Below are 22,691 nucleotides of genomic sequence, written 5' to 3'. Positions count from 1 at the left end.
AGCTTGTAAAATATCAGCTGCCACGTTTATTTACAGTTTAATGATAATGACACTATTTGCTGTTTAACATGATTAGTGTTTTGTATATTCTCTACACAAACTGTTTGCTATTTTTGCCTATAAAAATTATAGAATTTTAAAAGAGAAATTTAAGGGTGTTTACAGTTTACATATTACATTTCCTTTTGTATGAACTTTACCCCATATTTTGGTTCCTTTCTTAGAGCCTAATAAACACCATTAAATGATTATGAGATTAATTAACTTTCACCAAAAGTGACTCTGATATCTGCAAAATCCTTATGTACTGTACATTATTTTACAAAAAAAATATCACCTGATTTAAATCAACCAGCTTGACAGCCACAATTAAATTCTGCAAGGTAAAAGACTTATCTAAACGTTCATGCATTTCACATACATGATAAAAAAGTGAATGTGTCAAGATGAAAATTTCTAATTTGCATAAGTGCAACGTTTTTCAAATAAATGTTGAGATACCATATCATCAAAACATCATTGCACATACTTTTTATTAGAACTGAGCTGATACCAAAGTATCGATGTGAAATACTGAATGTTTTAAAACTATGACATTAACATTCACATGAAATATGCTTATGTACATGGATATTTCACATGAACATTAATGTTTTACCATGTCCAAAGACCTGTAACATGAAAACTATGAGACTGACATGGTATAGTCCTAATGGAAAACTTGTATCTTAAAATTTACAAGTGACAGTGGAGGCAGTGAGAGTATTAGTTAAAAGTGGTATTGGTTTAGCTCCAATTTTTACATGTGTTGGTGAAAAGTGACATAAAATATGTTGGGTTAGGCAGACCCCAAGAAATGTTGATCCATCACCGCAATGTCATATAAATACAGGAGAAAATAAGAAAATGAAAACTGAAAGTTATATCCCGCAAAACGAAACAACAGAGCAAGTAGAGTGTTTCTTGGAAGTGAAGAAACTATAAGAATCTTAACTGATCACACTGAAACACAAAGTTAATTCTTATATGGATGCAGAAGATTCTGAAAGATGCATTTTTCCCCAGTGCAGATGAGAATGATGTGCACAATCATATTACACATACACACACCTGTTCAACTGTTTCCTGAGGTTTTCGCTCAGCATAGGGAAGTTCATGCATAAAAAGCTAATAAGAGTAAAAAAAAAAAGCATGACATACACACAAATTTCCATGCACATGCAAATGTAAACACACAAGGACACATATACCATGAGAAATTAACATATTTTCCAATTAAAATACCGAACTCACGAAACAAAAGTACAAACAACTTGGATGAGTTAGAGGTTGCATATAGAACAAGATACTTATTTGAAGTAAGTCTTGAAGCTTTCTTGCAACGAACAATGAATAAATTCTCTCAAGCTATCGACCAGGTCAATTCTGGAACACTTTCCAAGCTTTTGAGAGCTAACGTCACATGAAGTTGGCTCTCAAAAACATGGAAACTGTTTTGGAATTGACCTGGTCTATAGCCCACGAGAATTGATTCATCAAGAGACTCATTTATTTGATACGTCGTCAGGCATTAATACATTAAAATAGATGAAGATTACAAAAAGCATTGAATTTTTAAAAAATCTTCATGTCATATTTTGCTTTTTAAAAAATTCGTAGTTGTACTTGTTCCCTATGTAAATTGACACATTTACTTTGACAGATACCTATTTAAATAGCAAAATCAAACCACACAGGAATTCACTTGAATACTTCAGAAGAAACTGTAAACAGATGTAATTTTTCAGAACTTGAGAATATCAGAAAACAACTTTGCTACTGCACGCCAAAAGTGCAGTGTAGCTTTAAGCAGGCATGCATAAACACACACATAATATAATAGTGGGAGACTCACCGGACTTGGCATCTGATCAGGATCCAATCTTCTTGCTTGCTGGGGTTGCATCGGATGCGAAGGCTGCGAGTGGGGAGCCTGGGGTGATGGATACGATTGCTGGGGAGGAAATGCTGGTGGCTGCGTTTGACCTCCTGCTACCATTCCGTGGCCTGCACCAGCATAGGCATCCTACCAATTTAACAATGCAACAATTACAATACAAACGTGCTGGACTTATTGGTAACCTAAATCACCAATTACATGTTTACTTATCAGACATGAAATTCATAATAAAGGTAAAATCTCATGCCACATATTGACACTTAAAATTTAATACTCTTGGCTACGCATGTAACTTTGAATTTTCAAATTTTTTTTAACCCATCTAGGTTTCATTTCAGAGAAGGGGAGAGGATTAAATGCACATGGGTTAAAATGCACGAGAAGTGGATGATGACATGGCTACCATGATCTCCCTTGGTCAAGTACTTTAATCCTTAACTTTGAACATAGATTAACCACTCTCCTCTTCCCTGATGAAGAACGTAGGTGGGTTCGAAAATTTGGTTGGTACGCATGTAGACAATAGTCTTTACAATCTGTTCCAGGATAGCATTTGTTATGTGAATCATTCCCTATGTGAGATGGTGTTTCCCATAGGTTACAATAGAAATAATCTGTTCCCAAGCTCACTTAAAAATCTTCAAACATCATATAGAGAATTGTATAGATTATAAAAAAAAGCCACCTATGTTGGAAATGCTAGTAATTTACTAAAGTTATAGAAAATGAAGTATGTACAATAAAAATATATACACGACTGTATGTATGTATGTATGTATGGACAGCGTGTCTCAGTTATGAATTCAGTTTAGTCAGAGTCTTTCAAATCTTCCACTGCATTTGTAGTAGGGATGGGACCGATTAATCGGTACTTTATCGGTATCGGCCCATCCCTAATTTGTAGCAATCATTTTTTTATGAATTGTGGTCAGGTTTCTGCTTGTGTATAAAGCACAGGAAACACCCCCCCCCCCCCCCCCCGCTTGTTTGTTTGTTTCTTTGAATTGTTATTTTACCCACTTTATGCACAGATAGGCAAATTGGAACGTACCTACAGTATAAAGTGTTATCCGAACTTGTGCAATGTGCCTCTACTAGGTATCAATCCTGACACCCCTTCACCACACTTCCTTGTGTAAGATAATGTAGTGAGCCTGCTGAGGGGTTAATCACGTGATACAATATTCAGGTGCAGTTCGAAATGTGGGGCATTTTCTGTCCCATTCACACATTTTGCAGGATGTTTGTTGTACGAGACATTCATTATAAGAATCAACACTGTACTGTGATACATTGGATTGGATTGATTTGGTGTTTTAAGTCCACTTTATGCACAGTAAGGCTAATCAGGACCGGACCTATAGTTTAAAGTGGGATCCGAACCACTATGTGCCTCCACCGGGAATCAAACCCAGGACACCTTGATTACAAGGCAACGGCGCTACCACTGCGCCATCGGGGAGGCCCATACTGTGATACAGACCACAAGTCAGATTATCAGTTTCTATATAGGTTCTGCTGTAGTTAATAACAAAAGTAAAAATGTAGGAATTTTAGCTTCTGTGGCGAGGTGACTCAAATAAGTGTTCTTGAACTACCAGCTAGGTTAGGTTGATATTTACTTAATGTTTCAAGCTCATACATTGCTATCAGAATGGGAAAAAAAAAAAAAAAAAAAAAAAAAATTCTGATGATGAGAACAATGAATGCAAGCAAAATGCTGGAAGCAAACATTGTCGTAACTTGGTTGGTAACCCAAGGTAACCTGAGAAGGATTCTTTGAACAGAAGCAAGTTTTTTCCAAATAACATACCTGGTATTGATTTTGAGGCTGGAATGTCTGGCTTCCAGGCATGGGGGGTGGTGCACCAAATCCTGCTGGCGAATACGGGGGCATCCCAGAAGCAGATGATTGTGTACCCATGGGAGGAGGAGCTACTCCTCTGGGCGGCATACCTAACGATGGAGAATTGACCTGCGGCGCCGAAATTCTTGGTGGGAAACCAGCCTGCGGAACACCGTTCATGTACTGAGACTGCGTTTCTCTAGGTTGTTGGTTTGATGAACTCGTCGGTGGCTGTGGCTTCGGTGGTCCCTGCATGCCCTGCTGTTGGAACTGGCCCGGAGTTGTGGGAGACATCACTCCGTTGACAGCTGGATGACCCATCTGCTGAGGGGGAGCGAGACCTGGGAAATTTGGTGCACCCCCAGGCATTCCAGGTTTCATAGGTAGTTCCCCAGGAAACCCCTGGAAAGAAAACATTGTAAACATGCGAAATTTATAACAACAAAGTGACTATTTCAAATTAACCCCATTATGATATACAGTGTTTACACGTGCATAATGTGCACCCTGTTTTTTGATGGGGAAAAGTGACAAGCAATTATATCTCGTATATATAATGCACAGTACACTTAATAAATGGCTTAGTTGTAGGTCGTAAAGCTGTTGCTATGCTGATAAAGAGCGAATGACATCATACCTATTTAATGAGTCACCTGTTGCTATGTGGACTAAGAGGAGAATACAGTCTTGTGTATATAATGATTCACCAACCCACGCCACCTCCCTCCACTCTGTTTACCATCCCAAAGCTATCACTCCTGTAACCACCTTATTTATTCTGTAGTAGAAGAAAGCGAAATCAAAATGTTATGGTATGGATTTGCAGCATGCAGGAAGTTATTTTCTATTATTTCTCACCCAACGAATACCACTGACACACATCCAATATGATGACTTTTCTCGGTGTCGCAAAACATTCTGTTACAAAGTGAAACATCATGGGAAATGGCCATTCAGTTTTGTAGTGTTCTTTTTAAAATTATTATTACTAAACATATCCAACTTGGTAATTTGTAATGGCACCTTTCGATAAACAGGAAATTCCCCTTGCAAACTCGTAGGGCTAGTAGATGGGACTGAGTAGACAATATTTGGAATAGGAACCCATGTCCGGAAACGTTCCGTTTCCGTGCTACAACCATGACAATGTGTCGGATGTGCCTGTGTTGGTATGCAACCTGGTAGGCAGTACATGACGTCAGAAGATCACCTGATGACCTAAAGTGTAATCATTTATTACAACCATGTCAAATGAGGTGTTACGTAAGGTACAGAAGTGAATGACGTGTGACTCAGTCCATACTACAAACAAATTTATTTGGTAACAATGCCAAGGGAACAAAAAGAAACTTACTATTCATTGACCAACACCTGTGTCGACAGTGGAACGCAACAATTTGTAGACTTCACGTGCCATCAGGTGATCTTCTGACGTCAAATACTGCCTACCCGGTTGCATACCAACACAGGCACATCTGACACACATTGTTATGGTTGTAGCATGGAAACTGTATGTTTCCGGACATGGGTTCCTATTCCAGTCCCCTCTACTTGCCCTAGGAGTTTGTAAGGGGAATTTCCGAGCAACCTGTATATGTGTTACATGCAGTGACATGTGTAGTTTGGGGGGGGGGGGAGAATTTTTCGGGGAAAAGAGCACATTTTACATGAGTAAATACAGTACTCTCCATGAAAGTTCATACAATAGCTATACTAATTTAACTACAGAACACCATAATTAACTTCATGGTGTGGTATGGTGAACACTGTCTTTGTTCTTGCAACAGATAATTTTGAAGGTAAACTGCCTTCATGAACATAGATTAATGTAGATTTAATGAATCAATTTCAAGAACAAGAAAGGAAATGCAAAAAAATTGGAACTATTTCTATATAATCAAAATTGATGTTTAGGGGCATGCACTAAAAGAACAACTATAACATGGAATCAGGAAGGCTAAGTGCATAATGCATGAAAATGCATGTAAAACCCAGGGTGCACTGAATCATTGTATATTTATTGTGAGAACAGATTATAATAAGTAAAAATATACTAGATTTGCATAAAACTAAATTTCTTGAAAATTTTCAATATGATATTTTACCATGCATTGCACAGTAATTTGTTTTGTCCTCTTGCTTCCCCTTCTCTCCATGTCTTTTGACAGTGCTGGACAATTTGTCAATGCAGGAAGATGGGAGGAATGCAAGCATCCGATTGCATTGCCAACACTGCCCATGCAGTCAGACCGAGATCTTCCAAAAATAATCTAACTAGTCAACAAACAATATTTTCTACATAATGTTCCAGAATAGCAAAATTATTCACATAAGACAAAACAGATTAGAGAATGCAAAAGTTGCATACACTTACGCTGCCAGATGTAGGTGGCTTGGGCGGCCCACTAATTGACATCCCCGACATCTGATTGGCCAGATGATTTGGAGTAGTAGGAGGTTGTGGTGGTCCCATGGGAGGCCTTGGAGATGCAGCACCTACATCAACGTTCATTATTAAATAAACAGGCACTTTCTTAGCCATGCAAGCATTAAAAATACAATGAAATGTTTCTAACAATGACAGTAGTTACACAAGTTCAGAAAAACAATACTACAGACTTTAGCTAAAGGAAAAACATGATTTTTGAGTGGTTAGTAAATTAATATGATCCTGAAACATTAGTCACTTTACTGATGTTACTTTTTCTCTATTACATCTGTTATGTTGATTGATTGAGTTTATTTTACTTCGAGTTTTGTGCCTCTTGGCTAATTTGCGAAGATGGGGATGAGTGATGAAATTGATGAATGGACATTCAAAAACAACCAAGCCCAAGCGGGATTCGAAACCGGGACACTTTGGGTCGCAGCGCGATGTGACCTGTTATGTTAAAATTGGTATTCAAAATATGTGAGCTTAACAAAATCCAAAGCAACACACAAAATTTAGTACAGTGAATCAATTTTAGTGGTAAACTTTGATTGATCCTACAGTTTTGCAATCCACTCCTAGTTTTAATTACATTTTAAAAGTTAATGTACTTAAAAGTAAATGAGCCAATATAAATTTCCCGCATGCAGTTATTGTATTCCTTCTCCAAATCTTGTATGCTTCACAGGGTAGATGCATTGTGATTTGATCTGATTAATTTTATGTTGCTTTTCTACCATTCTTGGCTAATTACAATGACAATGAAAGGACAAATGCACGTGAAATAAAACATTGTAATGTTAATTTTTCATGTTTCTGGAAGGCGTGAGGTGCATTTTCCTACCCTGTTTTGTCACGAAATGATGTGAAATGAACTGCAAAATACACTCAAACAAGAAATTTACACTTTCTGAAGCCTGAACTATCCTGTGAGTTATGCAATTCACGGAAAATTGATTAATTCTGCTGCAACCATTTGAGAAGCAAAAATGGACCCCTTTATACAGTAATAAAATTAATATTCTGGTAATGATTTGATGTGCTATTAGAAGGGATATGTATATTTTGTGTAACAGTGCAGTTTTTAAATAAAATTTGGGATCATATTCACATTTTTAAAACCAGGAGCCAGTATTTTGTAAATAAATACCAAGAAAGCCATGACACAAACTAAAATAAAGCTGCACATTTTGAAACGTGTTCTTAAAATGTTTAATACAATTAAGTAATATAAGATTGGATCAAAAGTACAAATCCGTAAAGAATTTGGTACATCAATAACTATGCAATACATTCTTATATGGCAGATTCTACCATATTGCTGTAGATTTTAAAATTTGGCTAGCAACAGTGCAAACACTTATAGTACCATGTTTCTAATACAGAAAATACACAAATATTAAAAAAAAAACACATCGTGGACACAAAAAAAAGCAATGGAAATTTCCATAAGCACACACTAAATATTAAAAAAAATAATTACTTTTGAAAATTCAGGGGCCAGGCAAAAATTTTCAGGCAGCATGGTGACCTGTATTTTTCTACCCCACGTTATTTAGCTTTGCTTTTCTTCAAAGCGGAGGCTTTGTAGATGTCCACAAAACTTTTCTCCACATGTCACAATATGAAATCTTGCTGTATCTGTATTTGCATGGCTGGTGCAGTAATTTACATGTGGAAACACAGTTAACGCTGCTAAACAGAGATTAAATTCCACATTCCATCCTAGCAGCAGAAATTGCATTGACAATGGGTCTTGTTATCATTTCTTGATACTCCAGTTCACACATGCAACTACTGATTGTTAGAGGCACATATTTTTGGTAAATAAAACAGCAAAATTTCGGTATAAAAACTGGGTAAATTTCGGGTTCAAAAGCGGTAAATAAAATAAAATATCAGTGTTATAGCGGTGAAAAATTGGATCAAAAGTGGTATATAAAAATACATTTTGGTTTTAAAATTGTGAATATAATCCTAAATTTGATTTAAAAACTACACTTATTCCACAGAATTAACATTTCACTTCTAATAGCCCATTTATGTAGTTATCCGAGTATTAAGTTTATTTCTGTGTAAAGGAGTCAATTTTTGTTTCTCCAACATTAACAGCAGAATTAATCAATTTTCCGGGAATTGCATAACTCTCAGGATAATTCAGACCTCGGAAGGTGCCGCATCGGTGAATAAACCCTAAATTTCGTGTTTAAGAGTAAATTTCACTTTTTGCAGTTCATTTCGCATTATTTCGTGACAAAACATGGTCACAAAATGCATCTCACACCTTTCAAAAACATGAAAAATTAACACTACAATGTGTTTTTTCGTCAAAAACAAAATATGCATGCCCCTACTGATTGTGCATCTGAATCACACTATAATATATAACAATAAAACAGCGGATGTGAAGTTTCAATTTTTCATGTACTGATGGGTGAGAAGAGGCTTTGCTTACACTTACCTACTGGAGGTGGAGGTTTGGGCTGCATTGCTTGTGGACCAGAACTTGGTGGATTGACTGGAGGTAGGCCCTGTGCCGGCATGCCACCTATTGAGAAAAAAATAACACTAAGCATAATCCACCAATTTTACACAATAAAAGCAGAATGAATCAGCATGTATATTACTCCAGATAACTACCAAATACCCCATCAACCTCAAAAAATGGAAAAAGAAAGAGGTAAATACAGGACTACTATAAATGATTCACTCGATTTAAAAAAACTGTATTTTCCGAAGTATTGCACATACAGATAGCAATGATAGATGAAAATAACTGTAAACTCACCAAGTTTGCATCATGACACACTAGTTGGCTGCACAAGCACAGCCTGTCAAAATGGCGACAAACCGAGAAAAGAGTTTTTGTGTGTTGGAATATGTGAAATGTTCATCTGTTATTGCAGTGCAGCATGGATTCAGAAAAGAGTACAGAAAGGAACCAGGGAAACACATCAATCATCAACGCTTCTCTGATGAGCATTGACAGGGGATAGCTACAAAATGTATGGGTGTAACTTGACTGCCGCTTGCATGAGTCGTGTGGCCACAGGAACACACATAGAACATTTGTTGAATGTGAGGAAAAATTGGTGAGTTTACAGTTCTTTTCATGTATCATTCATGTCTGTATTTGCAAAACTTTGGAAAAATCAGTGCTCGATATTGAATGAATCATTTATAGTAGCCCTGTATTAATAGCCACCTATTATAGTAGATTTCTACATGATCGAGTTCAAAATATAGTGCACATTCCTGGAGTGTTCAAGGTGCAATTTCTACTGTAACTACTGGTAATAAACTGTATGTCAAACTATTTTTTCGAAAATATAAATTTTACTACAAAAACATTGACATTTCCAGGATTTTCAGACTACTAGACACCTTAGCAAGATATAAATTTCCTGTTTCACACTTTGCCATATTTCCATGAAAAAAAATGTACTTCTTATAAATAAAGGTATCATACTAAAAATTTAACCAAAAATGTACTAAAAAAATACACACACAGCTCATGAGAATTTTGGGTACTTAAAAAACAAGCAATTTTGAAAAACACCTTACAACTTAATAGTTAAGCTCAAGAAATGCAATTTCCATTACCCACCTTGACCAGGAGCTGGTCCATTGGGCAGAGGACTTCCAAACCCAGGTTGCTGAGGTGGAGGTCCTCGAAGCTGACCGCTCTGCGATACAGGAGGCATCGGGCCAGGGTATCCCCCGGGTGCTGTACCGGGTCCAGGAGGCATTCCTGTGGGCATGGGTGGCATTCCTCCATAAAATCCAGGAGGACTTTGAGGTCCTGGAGGCCTTTGGAAATTTGGTGGCAATGCCCCTGGTGACGGCTGACCAGGCATACCGCCCGGTGCCATCTGACCAGGAGGAGCTGCACCTGGTCCATAGCCTTGGTTAAAATTATCTGGTGGGCCATGTCCTGGCGCTGGACCGTATCTTCCGTATTGTGACTGAGGTTGCATGTACTGTGGATTCATTTTCTTGCCTAGAAAAAATAAAAACAATCAATTCAACTGATATTAAACACATTCACTACAATTAGCCAATTGTAGCCAGTACAATCTTAGGTGGGGTTTGTATTGTCGTCGCTATATATTTATAATTGTACCTTCATTCATCTAATCTTACCAGCATTCAGCCTCATCTTCGCAATTAGCCAAATGGGCAGAAAAGTGAAGTAAAATAAACTAAATCAATCAAGCAGTAGTTGTGATAACAAAAATTCTTGACCACAAGTACAATTTCTTTGACTTTTTATTCTTGACCTACTTGTTGATTTCTGTACTTTTTCTCAACAATATTGATTGGTAGACACTGTCTAGTTTGACTGCTACATGGCAGATTGAGCAATCCCAGGGTGCGAAATTTCTTTTTGTTAAAGAGATGAAATGTTTTGTATGAAGTGTAGCTTTGTTTGGTGCCAAAACCTGGACACTATGAAGAAGTAAGGAAAAGCAACTGGAAGCTTTAGATATGTGGCTATGACAAAGAATGAGGCATGTTAAATTAAATTGACAGACAAAGTACAAAATGTAATGTGTTGGAAACAGTTTGTGAAGGAAGAGCAATGCTGGAAGTGATAAAGAAAAATAGAAATTTCTTGGAACAGTAGTTTAGAATGAACTGCCTGCTAAAGGATGCACTGGTTAATGGGAAACGGATCCGGGAAGATAGATGATATTCTGTGGATCCAATGCTGACATGAAGAGTCAATGTGTAAAGCCCTTCAGCAATAAACTACACAGCAGGCAAATAAATAACATTTACAACTGTATATGGAACCACAGTAATTTTATACATGATAAAATAATTGTTAGTTCACTGGTATACTTCATTTTCTCTATATTTCAAAGCGAAAGCTACAAATGTCTACTTCATGAAAGTGAAACTCATATCACAGAAGAAACTTGTTATATACTTTCTTGTTGTAAAAATTGCATGTATATGGAATGCTGTAGTGTTTGTTAGTATACTAATGAAATTATGGTACTGGTATGTGTTTAGTGCTGTAGTTTATACATACATAATGAAATTATGATACTGGTATGTGTTTAGTGCTGTAGCTTATACATACAGAGTTACGGCTGAACATATTTTTAACCATGCATACATTCCATGATGTGCATGTGTGAGTGTTGAAGAAATGATTTTGGAAAATAACTGGTTGTGTCTAAAACTACCGGTTGCAAAATAATTGCAGTTGAACAGTCAAGCATGTTAGCTGGGAAATGTCGATCTTGGTACCAAAGTTTCCAGATATGAGTTATGGCATGGGTGTTCATTCTTCAACAATAGCATCCATTCATAACTCATCGCAATTAGCCAAGAGTGGTAGAAAAACAATGTAAAATAACAAAAATACATTCACGCTAGAATTGGAGAAAACTTTCATGAGGCCTGTATGTGCAACCGTAAGGTAACAAATGTGTTTGTCCCATAACAAATTATATTATATACTGACTTGTTGGTTTTATTGAGAGATGGATTATTTGACCAGGTTCTATGTGCTTATCATGATTAGCAGACTTATTTAATTACTGTTGCTTAACTGCACTATCAAGTTAACTGTGGTAAGATAAATAATGCAGCTGCGACCTTGTAACCTGTGCACATGTGTCTCGTGGTATGAAGCCACTTCATTGGAGTTGTCTAATTCCATGAACTGTTTCCTCACCCATTCTGTTTAATATCTCAGTTAGGTTAGGCCTCAGAATTAAGTTTTCACTTTCTATGTAGTGTTATTTCATTTTATGAAAAGAAAAAAAGTGCAACACATGAGAGCGACACATTTTTACTTATGGCAATGGCTCAAAACCTAGACATAGGGAATGTTAGATATTGCCATTAATCTCAGATTATTCCAGTCACATTTTGTACAGAAAGAATAAAAAAGGCTAAATTAATCATCATTTCTTAATGACACAGCTTTGAGTACATACAATAATATATAATTGTGCATAGCATAAAGATGGCAGCACTACCACAAAACAGGTGAAGATCAGTATGTATTTCATGTCACAGTATTATAATGGCTGTTTCTGTGGAACTTCTTCCAGGAAAACATGGAAAGACTAATCAATTCTACATGTGAATATGCAGTAAACATTCAGTACATATGTTGCGACAATACAGAAATTTAGAAAATTGATATAATATAGAATACGTGCATGGACAGAGAAAAAATTGCCACATATCATGTATTACATGGGCCTGAAATTACACCCTCAAAAAATTGTGACTTTTTGAAAATTTAATATGCAGATTTCATATTTTTTTTTTACATGAAATTACTTCATGATGCAGAAACCACAAACAGAGATACACTACAGTCCCATTTAACCGAATCGCTAAAGAAAGCCGTTACTCGTGCTCAACTGTGTTTTACGCAGAAGCACTTTTGTCTTTGTTTTGGTCTAACAGTTAGTTATCAAAGATTAAGTTCATTGTTAGGATGCGTTGGCTGTACTCACCCACTCCCCCATCCCCATCTATTTTTAGCATGTATACTGTGCTGTACGCTCAAGGACAAGAGACACCTGGCTTTTAGTTGTACGGTTTTTTGTGCCAGAGCCTTAATGTTACTGTAATTCATGTTCTTCAGTTAAATGACTACATATTATTGTAAGCTTTTACTTTATGCCTACCCGCTGAAATACATATGTACTGTATATCAAAATACTGTCCGGGAACTTTTCTAACGTTGGAAGCGGTGCCCACCCAGCATCGAATAACATGGGTACCTGGGGGAAACCCTGGGGGGGGGTAAAGGTGGTCAGGGGCATGATGCTGATCACATCACCTCCACTCACGACCGGATCAAGAAAGTGTGGGGCGTTACCCCCACACCCCCTATACGCCTTCATGGCGTGGTGCTATGCACAGGGGAACTTTTTACCTTTTTATATCAAAATACTGTACATAATAAAATGTACATACTCTATATCATAAAGCCTTTATTCCGGTTTAACCGAATTTTCGTTCAACCTCAGATTCTAGTGCAGTTTTACAGGTTTTGGAAGAAATATCATTGCAAGCACACACTCAAATCCAAAAGACACATGGAAATTCAAACATTATCAAACCTACCAACATTTACCTAACACCATTAAATCTAATGCTTCTAACAAAATAAAACCAATCATGGTAACGGTTCCGATTGTTTTATGATTTCTCCTAGCACAAAGATTAATTATCGTAGAACTTTGGAAATCATTGTCACACGAAATTTGAACCTTCCTTAAATTAATGGGTGCTGTTTGGACTCGAAAAAAGTTACTTATGTTGAAAAAAACAACTTGAAAATTACCTTACGCACTTCTCATGGACAAGATATTCTCCGTCGACAACAGACAGTAAATATTGTAGAAGCGTGGGAATGAATGTAGAAGTAAATCGGAACTTTAGTAGAATGCATTTAGGGACTTTATTTTAATGCTAAGGGAACCAAACCTAACCATGAATACACGACAGAGATTTATACATGGCGACGAGGATGTATTTAGAAATCGAGGATAAGTATATTCACTTCTAAGCTTTGCGTTATAGCATATATTGAACCAAATATTAAGTGATCGCTAAAACTTTGCAGTATGTGTTAACAGACATAAATCGAAATCGAACCATGTAAAAATTGCATTCGTAGCATGATGAAATCGCAATAAAACAAAAGGAACTTGGGCCGTTAATTTTATAACATCTTTTAACAATACAAAAAGATTGTCACAACGATATTTGTCATTCATTCTGCTTTAATTTATGTAAAATAATTCAACAATAATAATAATATCTCACTAAATAAAAGTACGCTCACTACCAGCGATGTATTTCTCATTTTTGCCAAGCAAGATGAATCGGAAGTGTGTGATTGTGTACACAGGTGAGTATGTGATTCGAACTTGAGTCTACACACATACCTTGCATTTGCAGTAATAATGCATCCTAAATGTCTACCTATACGTTTGTAATATACTCATTCATTACTATATTGATTGAAACTTACTTCCTACATGTGCATGAAAAGGTTAATACTACTGAAACAACCTCTAGAACAATTTCCTACTCTTCCTAACCATACGTACAATATTATTTTTTAAATAATACGTCCGCAAACAAATTCTAATTGTGAAAAAACTCACGACAGACATCAATGTCTACATTAGTTTAGGTACTTTTGATACCCTTCCATCAAAATAAACATATTTTCAATGAGGTCAAAATCTCACTAAGCACATAAGTTTGTAAAATCCGAGCAGTACGTTGTAACAGTAGGCAAAAATCTGAAACTATAATGAATACGATAGTCATTATAATACCCTTTTGATAATCTAATATACATTTGTCTCCGTACTTACACTAAATATGACAAAAATATGTCCGAAATACTTATTTTCCCGCAAACTTCCACTCCGGAGCTCAGTTATCCATGCTCAGCTGTGCTGCCACGTAAGGTCGATCTGCACATGCGCAGTACATGGCCACGTCAATCCAAGTGGAGTATACACTAAAACAACCCAAGGGTAAAAAAGTAGGCAGACATACCAACAATTCCATTCTATTGTATAACGTTTTGCTCTAAGCGTAAGCCACTGAAAATTAATGAGTCTACAATTTAACAGTTCATGATTTTGAAGGGATTAGCATATACAACAAAACAAGAACACAGTTGTTGTCAAGTCGCACGGCACGAAACAATTATTTAAGCAGTTTCGTACTTGGCACTGCTGCTACTGCGAAACTAATTAACTAACCGCGCGGCACTTTGACTCATCTATTCTGCTATAATCCGAAATAAAATGCATGCAATCAGTTACTTTTATATAACATTTCACAAGGGTGGGGGAAGTCAGTAACGGCGCAAGAACTGTTGGCAGAGAGGAGGGGGATTATTTCAACTATAATGATTGATTTGCTTTATTTTACTTCGCTTTTTGTGCCACTTTTGGGTAATTTGCGAAGATGGGGATAATGATGATATGATGAAATTGATGAATGGACACTCACAAACACCCATGCCCAGGCCGGAATTAGCGCGATGTGCTAATCACTCCACCACTGGGGACGGCTTCAACAATAATGCGTATTGGAACTAAAAATACATTTGTTTTTAGTTTCATTTGTTTGATGGAGGGGGGCGGGGGTAACGAATTGGTCGTCGGGATAGGTTTCAAATGAACTCTCTCCTTTCTTTTTCGCGTTCTCTTCTGACCAGTGACGGCGCCCGCCTGAAATAAATGAGGGGGGGGGGGGCTAAAGATTTCGGAGCCAAATTTTGGGGGCTAATTTATACCAGCTAAAGGGTATTTACGTAAAACTTTTCTACGATATATTTTTACCAGTGACATATTTTACAGTTACATCCAAAGAGAATCACTGCATTTTGTTTCATCACACACAAAAGTACTTTTAGGCACGGATCTGTCATGTCAAGTAAAATGCAATAATTCTATTGTTATCTCTTCCAAAACAATTTTTGAGTGGAGTAATATCACAGACTTACTAATTACTATTCATATAAACAGTACAAAATACGTCATAAACGCTACTGATAAATGTATAAATATAAACATAACACTATTTCTATGTAAAGAGTTTGAGTACTTTTTTTTGTTGCTAAAATAAGAAAATGAACCACATCAAGAAATACGATAAGATACGTATATTTTCATGAGCAGCTACAACCTTCTACAGTATGTAACATTGTTATTCGTACACATAGAATTCCCGAGGAAAAATGCCACACCTACTTGTAAATATAATCATTTTCATATGTACCTGGAAATTAATGTTAATGAAGGTTTCACCAACAAATGTCAATAAAAGTGTATGTTCAAAGTGTATAAACAGAGCATATAATTTGTGCGAAAAGAGAAAAACACGCTGTTTCATGCAACATTGTTATTCGTACAGGTAAGAGTTTCAATCTTCCTCGCATACAGCGCCACCGCTATTCGGGCGATTTCGTGCAGTTTGCAACTTCGTAACAAGTTGAACATGCAGGACGCTCCCTGTCAAGGGGAATGCTGGTGTAGGTATTGTTGTAGGCCTATCGTCTATCTATCAGCGTGTTCGAAATGGGTAAGGTGAAAGAACTTAGTTCCGATCTGAAGGATGTTATTATAAATTTGGCCCTTAGAGGTTATTCGTTATGAAATATTAGACAAACAGTCAATAAATCAAACTCCACAGTTCCATACATAGTAAACACATTTAGAGAGGAAGGTTCAACACAGAATGTTCCGAGAAAACCAAAAGAGAGACTGTTGAATAAACGTGATGAATGCTTTATTTTAAAAAGAGTGCGAGAAAACCCCGGACTAAGTGTTCCTCAGTTACAACCGTTAGTAGATAATGTTGCTGGCAAGATGATGTCTGATGAAACTGTCCGACGTGCCTTCTGGAAGCATGGATATCATGGCAGAATACCACGAAAGAGGCCGTATGTAAATAAGGTGAATCGCAGGAATAGACTTTCATTCGCGAAAGAGCACATCCACAAGGACCAGGAATTTTGGGATAGGTAAAAAAGATAAAGTGTTCCCCTGTGCTTAGCACCACGCCATGAAGGCGTATAGGGGGTGTGTGGGTAACGCCCCACACTTTCTTGATCCGGTCATGAGTGGGGATGATGTGATCAGCATCACGCCCCTGACCGCCTTTACCCCCCAGGGTTTCCCCCAGGTACCCATGTTATTCGACGCTGGGTGGGCGCCGGGGCCGCTTCCATCGTTAGAAAAGTTCCCGGATTTGAACCGGCCGGGGATCGAACCCGGGACCTTTAGCATGGTAGTCAGACGCGTTACCGACTGAGCCACCGCGGCCATTTTGGGATAGTGTAAGTCATATGGTCAGACGAGTCCAAGATTAATATATACGGGTCAGATGTTATAAATAGGGTCTGGAGAAAATGAAATAAAGACAATGATCACATTAACAAAGTTCCAACAGTTAAACACGGTGGTGGGTCATTAATGATTTGGGACTGTATGTCGTCCAAAGGTGTTGGTACCATCCAGTTTATTGATGGTATCATGGATGCATATGTCTATTTGGACATATTGAAGAACAATGTAAAGCAGAGTGCCCAAGAAATGGACATGCCGCCTATCTACAGATTCCAACAAGACAATGATAGTAAGCATAAGGTGCGAGTTAACATGAATTGGCTAATATGGAATGTGCCAAAACTACTACAAACACCAGCCCAAGGTCCAGACTTAAATCCCATTGAGCATTTATGGGCAATCTTGAAGAGGGAGTCCATAAAACAGGCGTCAAGCCCAAACGAGAGTTGAAAACTGTTGTGCAAGCCGAGTGGAATAAAATAAGCTCTGAAACATGTCGGAAACTGGTTAATTCTATGAAGAACAGGTGTCAAGCAGTAATTAAAGCCAAACGATACGCATCAAAGTATTAGAACTGTCAGTCAATTTGCTCTGAATATACTTTTTTCTTTTATATTCTTAAGTGTACAAATAGAAAAGTTGTACAAAAAATGGCATGTTTCTCTTTCAGTTTCATTTAATTTATTATTGTCATTGGTTATACAGAATTTGGGTAAGATTTTATGTTCCTAATGATATTAGTTATTGAATTGTAAAAAAACAATTTCAAAAGAGTGTATTTCCTTTCAGATATTAAATCATTTTCTTTGAAAATCCGTGTGTGCGAATAAGAATGTTACCTACTGTATAAATCCAAAGATATTGCAAGCTCTTTCTCAAAGAGAGAATAGATAGAGCACTCAACCTCTCGTTACCAATTCGATTACGAAGATAACATCTGATTTGCTGCAAACAGCCGTTGATGGGGGTATGAACATTTTATTAACACAAATCTTGCAAAGTTCGTAAAAGGCAGGTTTTAATGTTTCAACCATTGCAAGGAGGTGTTGAAGGGTCTTTATTTTTAGTCCTTTCTATCTCATAGTGTGCCATAACTCTAAATGGTCCAAATCACAACAACAGGGAGCGACAAAAGATTGTAGCTTTTCGTGCTTCAGAAAAGTGGCACTAACTAATAGTGTAAGCATGAAATAAGCAACACCACCCTTGAATAGAAAATGTGTTAATGATATCATTTACTCTGCTGTCATGATGAAACATCTTACGTTTTCTTGTTCAACGGCTGGAATTCAGAACTTAGGGCTAAAAATGGGGAGGATACGAGAAATACCGTCAATCTAGGACATGCCACTCTCAAGGAACAAATATATTTTCACTATAAATTCACCCCATTAGGAGACAAATATATTGACATAAAAACAATTAATGGAGTTGCAACCTTTGCACTGAGCATTTTGATTAGTGAAAATAACTGCTGAATATCATAATTTTATTTCAGAATATATTATGCATAAATAATGATCCGAATTGGATCAAAAATTGATTCTCCTGCACGGATACCATTATGACGGTACTGCAGAAATTGCTTTCTAACCTCACAAATGATAATTAGTTAAGATGTAGGACGAAGACTGCAAGCAATAAAATTGCCCAAGCACGCTGATTTTCGCACCGTATTACAATGATTAGTTGATTGGATTTGTATTAAGGTCCACAATATGCACGCAGGGACGGCGCTACAGGGGGGCTGAAGCCCCCCAAAACTGGTCTCAGCCCGCCTGTAGCCCCCCTAGATTTTTGAAATACGGTAGATGCATTTCGATCGAAAACTTAAAAAGTAGAATTGTACATTTTCCATTATAAAACTTTCATTGGAGCAAGTTCAATGTTCAAATACATTCTCTAGTTCGTTAGATCGCTTTATTTATGATGTGTTGTAAAATTAAAGAGGGGGAGAACAGCTGAAGATATGCCTGGAGAACAATGGCCACTGATCATTTATTTGATACTACTAAGTAATTGGCAAATCGAGTCTCCAAACTTGCTACGAAATCTGGTGCCTGTCTGGTAGGTGAACATATTCAGTGACTGTGAGATTATTCTTTGATTGTTGGCATATACAGTTTCTGAATAGGTCTAGCAGGTGTGACAAATGAATTTTACATGAATAAGTAGGACGACGTTCAAAACCTAAAGAAGCGTTATGTTTCTTCTCCCGCAGGAGAATTAATCTTTGATCCAATTCGGATTTTCATTAATCAAAATGCTCAGTGCAAGGGTTGCAACTCTATTAATTGCTTTTGTGTCAATATATTTGTCTCCTAATGTATTAATTTGTAGTGAAAATATGTTTGTTCCTTGACAGTGGCACCTCCTATGTTGACGGTATCGTATCCTCCCCATTTTTAGCCCTATGTTCTGAATTTCAGTCGTTGAACAAGAAAACGTAAGATGTTTCATCATGACAATAGAGAAAATAATATCATTAACACATTTTCTATTCAAGGGTGGGATTGTATATTTCCTGCCTACTTTATTAAGTTAGTGCCACTTTTCTGAAGCACGAAAAGCTACAATGTTTTGCCGCTCCCTGTTGTTGTGATTTGGACCATTTAGAGAAAATGCACACTATGAGGTAGAAAGGAACTAAAAATAAAGACCCTTCAGCACCTCCTTGTAATGGTTGAAACATTAAAACCTGCCTTTTACGAACTTTGCAGGATTTGTGTTATTGAAATGTTCATACACCCATCAACGGCTGTTTGCAGCAAATCAGGTATTATCTTCGTAATCGAATTGGTAACGAGAGGTTGAGTGCTCTATCTATTCTCTCTTTGAGAAAGAGCTTGCAATATCTTTGGATTTAAACAAGGTTGTAGCTGCTCATGCTAATATACGTAGGCTATCTTATCGTATTTTTGATGTCGTTCCTTTTCTAATTTTAGCAACAAAAAAAGAAAGTACTCAAACGCTTTACATAGAAATAGTGTTATGTTTATATTTATATGTTTATCCGTAGCTTTTACGACGTATTTTGTATTGTTTATATGAATAGTAATTAGTAAGTCTGTGATATTATTATTCCACTCAAAAATGGTTTTGGAAGATACAACAATAGAATTATTGCATTTTACTAGGCATGAAAGATCCATGCCTAAAAGTGCTTTTGTGTGTGATCAAACAATATGCAGTGATTTATCTTTGGATGTAACTGTAAAATATGTCGCTGGTAAAAATATACCGTAGAAAAGTTTTACGTAAATACCTTTTAGCTGGCATAAGTTAGCCCCCCACTTATTTCAGGCTGGCGCCGTCACTGGCACAGATACCCAGTGGCGGCTCGTGGTCTGACTTTATGGGTGTGCACTTCAGCATCGCGTCCAGAAGAAGTGTTTTATAACCCTCTCAATCACTCGCTCTTTTTCTTTTGCGTCCATAATGATGCTAAATGTATTGGTAATCCAAGTTATGAACACATTTTACTGAAAAATAAGGCTATAGGAGAGTTTTATTTCATAAAAATATTAATTTTTACAAATTTGAAATAACGGGGGTGGAATTGTCCGTCGATCACGAAAAGAGCGATGCTATTGGATGTATAGATAATTCAACATTCGATAATCTGACAAAATCACTATAAACATAGAAATGCCGATCTACGATATTCAATAGTATTGTCGTTTTGTAAAATATTTAGTAAAAACTTTCCCCCTCGCTCCACTGATACATGTGAACAAGAATAATTACATTTGCATACAGGAAACAAGCAGGATCGGGCGACTACCCAGGGCGCCATCGTTCTTGATTAGAGCTAAATTTTATGCGTGAGTTTATTTTTTAGTCCATTTTATGCACAGAAAAGCAAACAGAGACAGACGATCAACAATTTAAAGAGGGGTCCGAACCACTATGTGCTTCCACCGGCTGCATGGCTATTTGTTTTAAAAAGAGTTGAATTCATTGTTGACAAGAATTAATTGAAGCTACTGCTGAATAACTTAATAAGTATATTGCAAAATCGTCTAAGCTAGGAGATTATTGTTGTTTTGATGTCATTGTGTAGGTATAAAATAAACACATACCTACAATACACGTGTTCTTTAACAGCATTAGGCTATAGTATTTTTAAAATAAGGCTATTATTCTTCGTCATTAAAACTGTAAATGTATAACGTGGTTACTTATGATTTATATTGGAGGAATGCGGAAAGTAGGGGGAGCCAAAATTCCATCTCGCCCAGGTGATAATTTTATCTTGAGCCACTCCTGCAAACAAGGTAGCCGATCCAACGACCACATGCAGAAAATCAGTTGTAATCTATCTAGCAGTTGTTTATTTCTAACGACCGACTGATCAAACCAACAAAGCCAGGCGCGAATATTCTAGGCTACCTAGTCTATCGCCGAAGCCCAGATTAAATACAGAAAATAATCGACTATCAAATGTGACTGATGCTTCACTCTCAAACAACGACCGCGACTCCTGTGGACCATGCGTCTTTGAACGGAAGAAAATGCTGCTCCGGGATTTTTCGTCCAAGGTTTGTTTTCCTTGTGCTCGCTCTATACATGGGGATGAACTCCTTTCCTTTAAAACTACCACCAGGCTTCAGCGGTTAAATTCTTCCCCAACCAGCGCCTGAAGGCGGTCGGTGACGTATTTGTAGTGGCTTCTTAGAGAGGGAACTCTTCGTTTTACAACGGCGGTAAAACCTTACAGCGATGCCAATGCCCTAACCAGCATGGGATTTTCCCAGGTAAGGGAAATTTTGAAACTAAACTACTATTACAGGAACAGGAAAAGAGTGGCTGGCATTTGATAGGGAATTTGTCCTCTAGGCCAAAACAACACTGTCCCATCGACACATGTAGAACTCACAGGCCGCTGACCTTCAACCAAACACGCTTTACGATGCTTTCAACCCCTCTGCTGCTTTGTTTATGACTGGCTGGGGTAGACTGACTGGCCGGAGATGACAAAGGGCATTTTGCGAGTGGAAATCGCGTTGAAGGAAGTTTAAGAAAATTAGGTTTCTTACTGTGTGGATTTTCTTAAGTGTATTGAGTGAGTGAATTACGTATATATGTTTTGAATGATCTGTGCTGAGTCGTGTAGTGAAAGAAAATGAATGACATAATTAACGAACTATTGCCGAAACAATTTACTCTGCTTTTGCATGAGGATAAACTTCAAATCGTGAAGATATGCAGGCCTCTGGCATCGCAAAGAAGAGAAGAATGGATTTGATTTGTTATTTTGCGTTGCTCTTCTGCCACTTTAGCTAATCGCGACGATGAGAATGAGTGACGATACGATGAAATTCATGAAGGGTCATTCACAAAGAATAACCATGTCCATGTCTGGATTTGAGCCCGGGACCCCTGGCGTCATAGTGCGCTGTGCTAATAACCATTTTACCACAGAGGTTGCCAAGAGAAGAATGGAGTTCCTGTCCAAATTAAATATTCAAGGTAAGAAGTTTATTATACGCGTATATTTTATTCTCGCACGTAGGCCTACATAAATATTTCACAATATGGGCCTCTATATTTTATAAATAACCATGAAATATTTGAAATGTTTTCCTTATTGTTTTTATATTAATGAAACAGTGATAT

At 37.2% G+C, this 22,691-nt stretch overlaps 1 protein-coding gene across 4 annotated transcripts in view; it reads right to left on the bottom strand.

Moving 5' to 3' along the window:
* Positions 1 to 14,714, bottom strand: part of Sec24CD (COPII coat complex component secretory 24CD) — a 49,000-nt gene extending 34,286 nt beyond the window's left edge. Inside the window, exons 1-7 of one of the 4 annotated variants that reach the window (XM_083131381.1) lie at positions 14,579 to 14,714; positions 9,824 to 10,216; positions 8,678 to 8,764; positions 6,160 to 6,281; positions 3,753 to 4,187; positions 1,895 to 2,065; positions 1,111 to 1,167 (exon numbers count right to left, since the gene is read on the bottom strand). In XM_083131381.1, the coding sequence (XP_082987507.1) occupies positions 1,111 to 1,167; positions 1,895 to 2,065; positions 3,753 to 4,187; positions 6,160 to 6,281; positions 8,678 to 8,764; positions 9,824 to 10,208 (1,257 nt within the window). In that variant the 5' untranslated portion in view covers positions 10,209 to 10,216; positions 14,579 to 14,714. The remainder of the gene's footprint in view (positions 1 to 1,110; positions 1,168 to 1,894; positions 2,066 to 3,752; positions 4,188 to 6,159; positions 6,282 to 8,677; positions 8,765 to 9,823; positions 10,217 to 14,578) is intronic. The other 3 variants (XM_083131383.1, XM_083131380.1, XM_083131384.1) reach the window with 3 other exon arrangements.
* Positions 14,715 to 22,691: the final 7,977 nt, after the last annotated feature.

The sequence above is a fragment of the Lepisma saccharinum genome, chromosome 11 (assembly GCF_977018435.1).
Source record: "Lepisma saccharinum chromosome 11, izLepSacc3.1, whole genome shotgun sequence".
Lineage (NCBI taxonomy): Eukaryota > Metazoa > Arthropoda > Insecta > Zygentoma > Lepismatidae > Lepisma > Lepisma saccharinum.
Note: the sequence above shows the minus strand (reverse complement) of the source record. Positions and strands in the feature narration are given on the sequence as shown.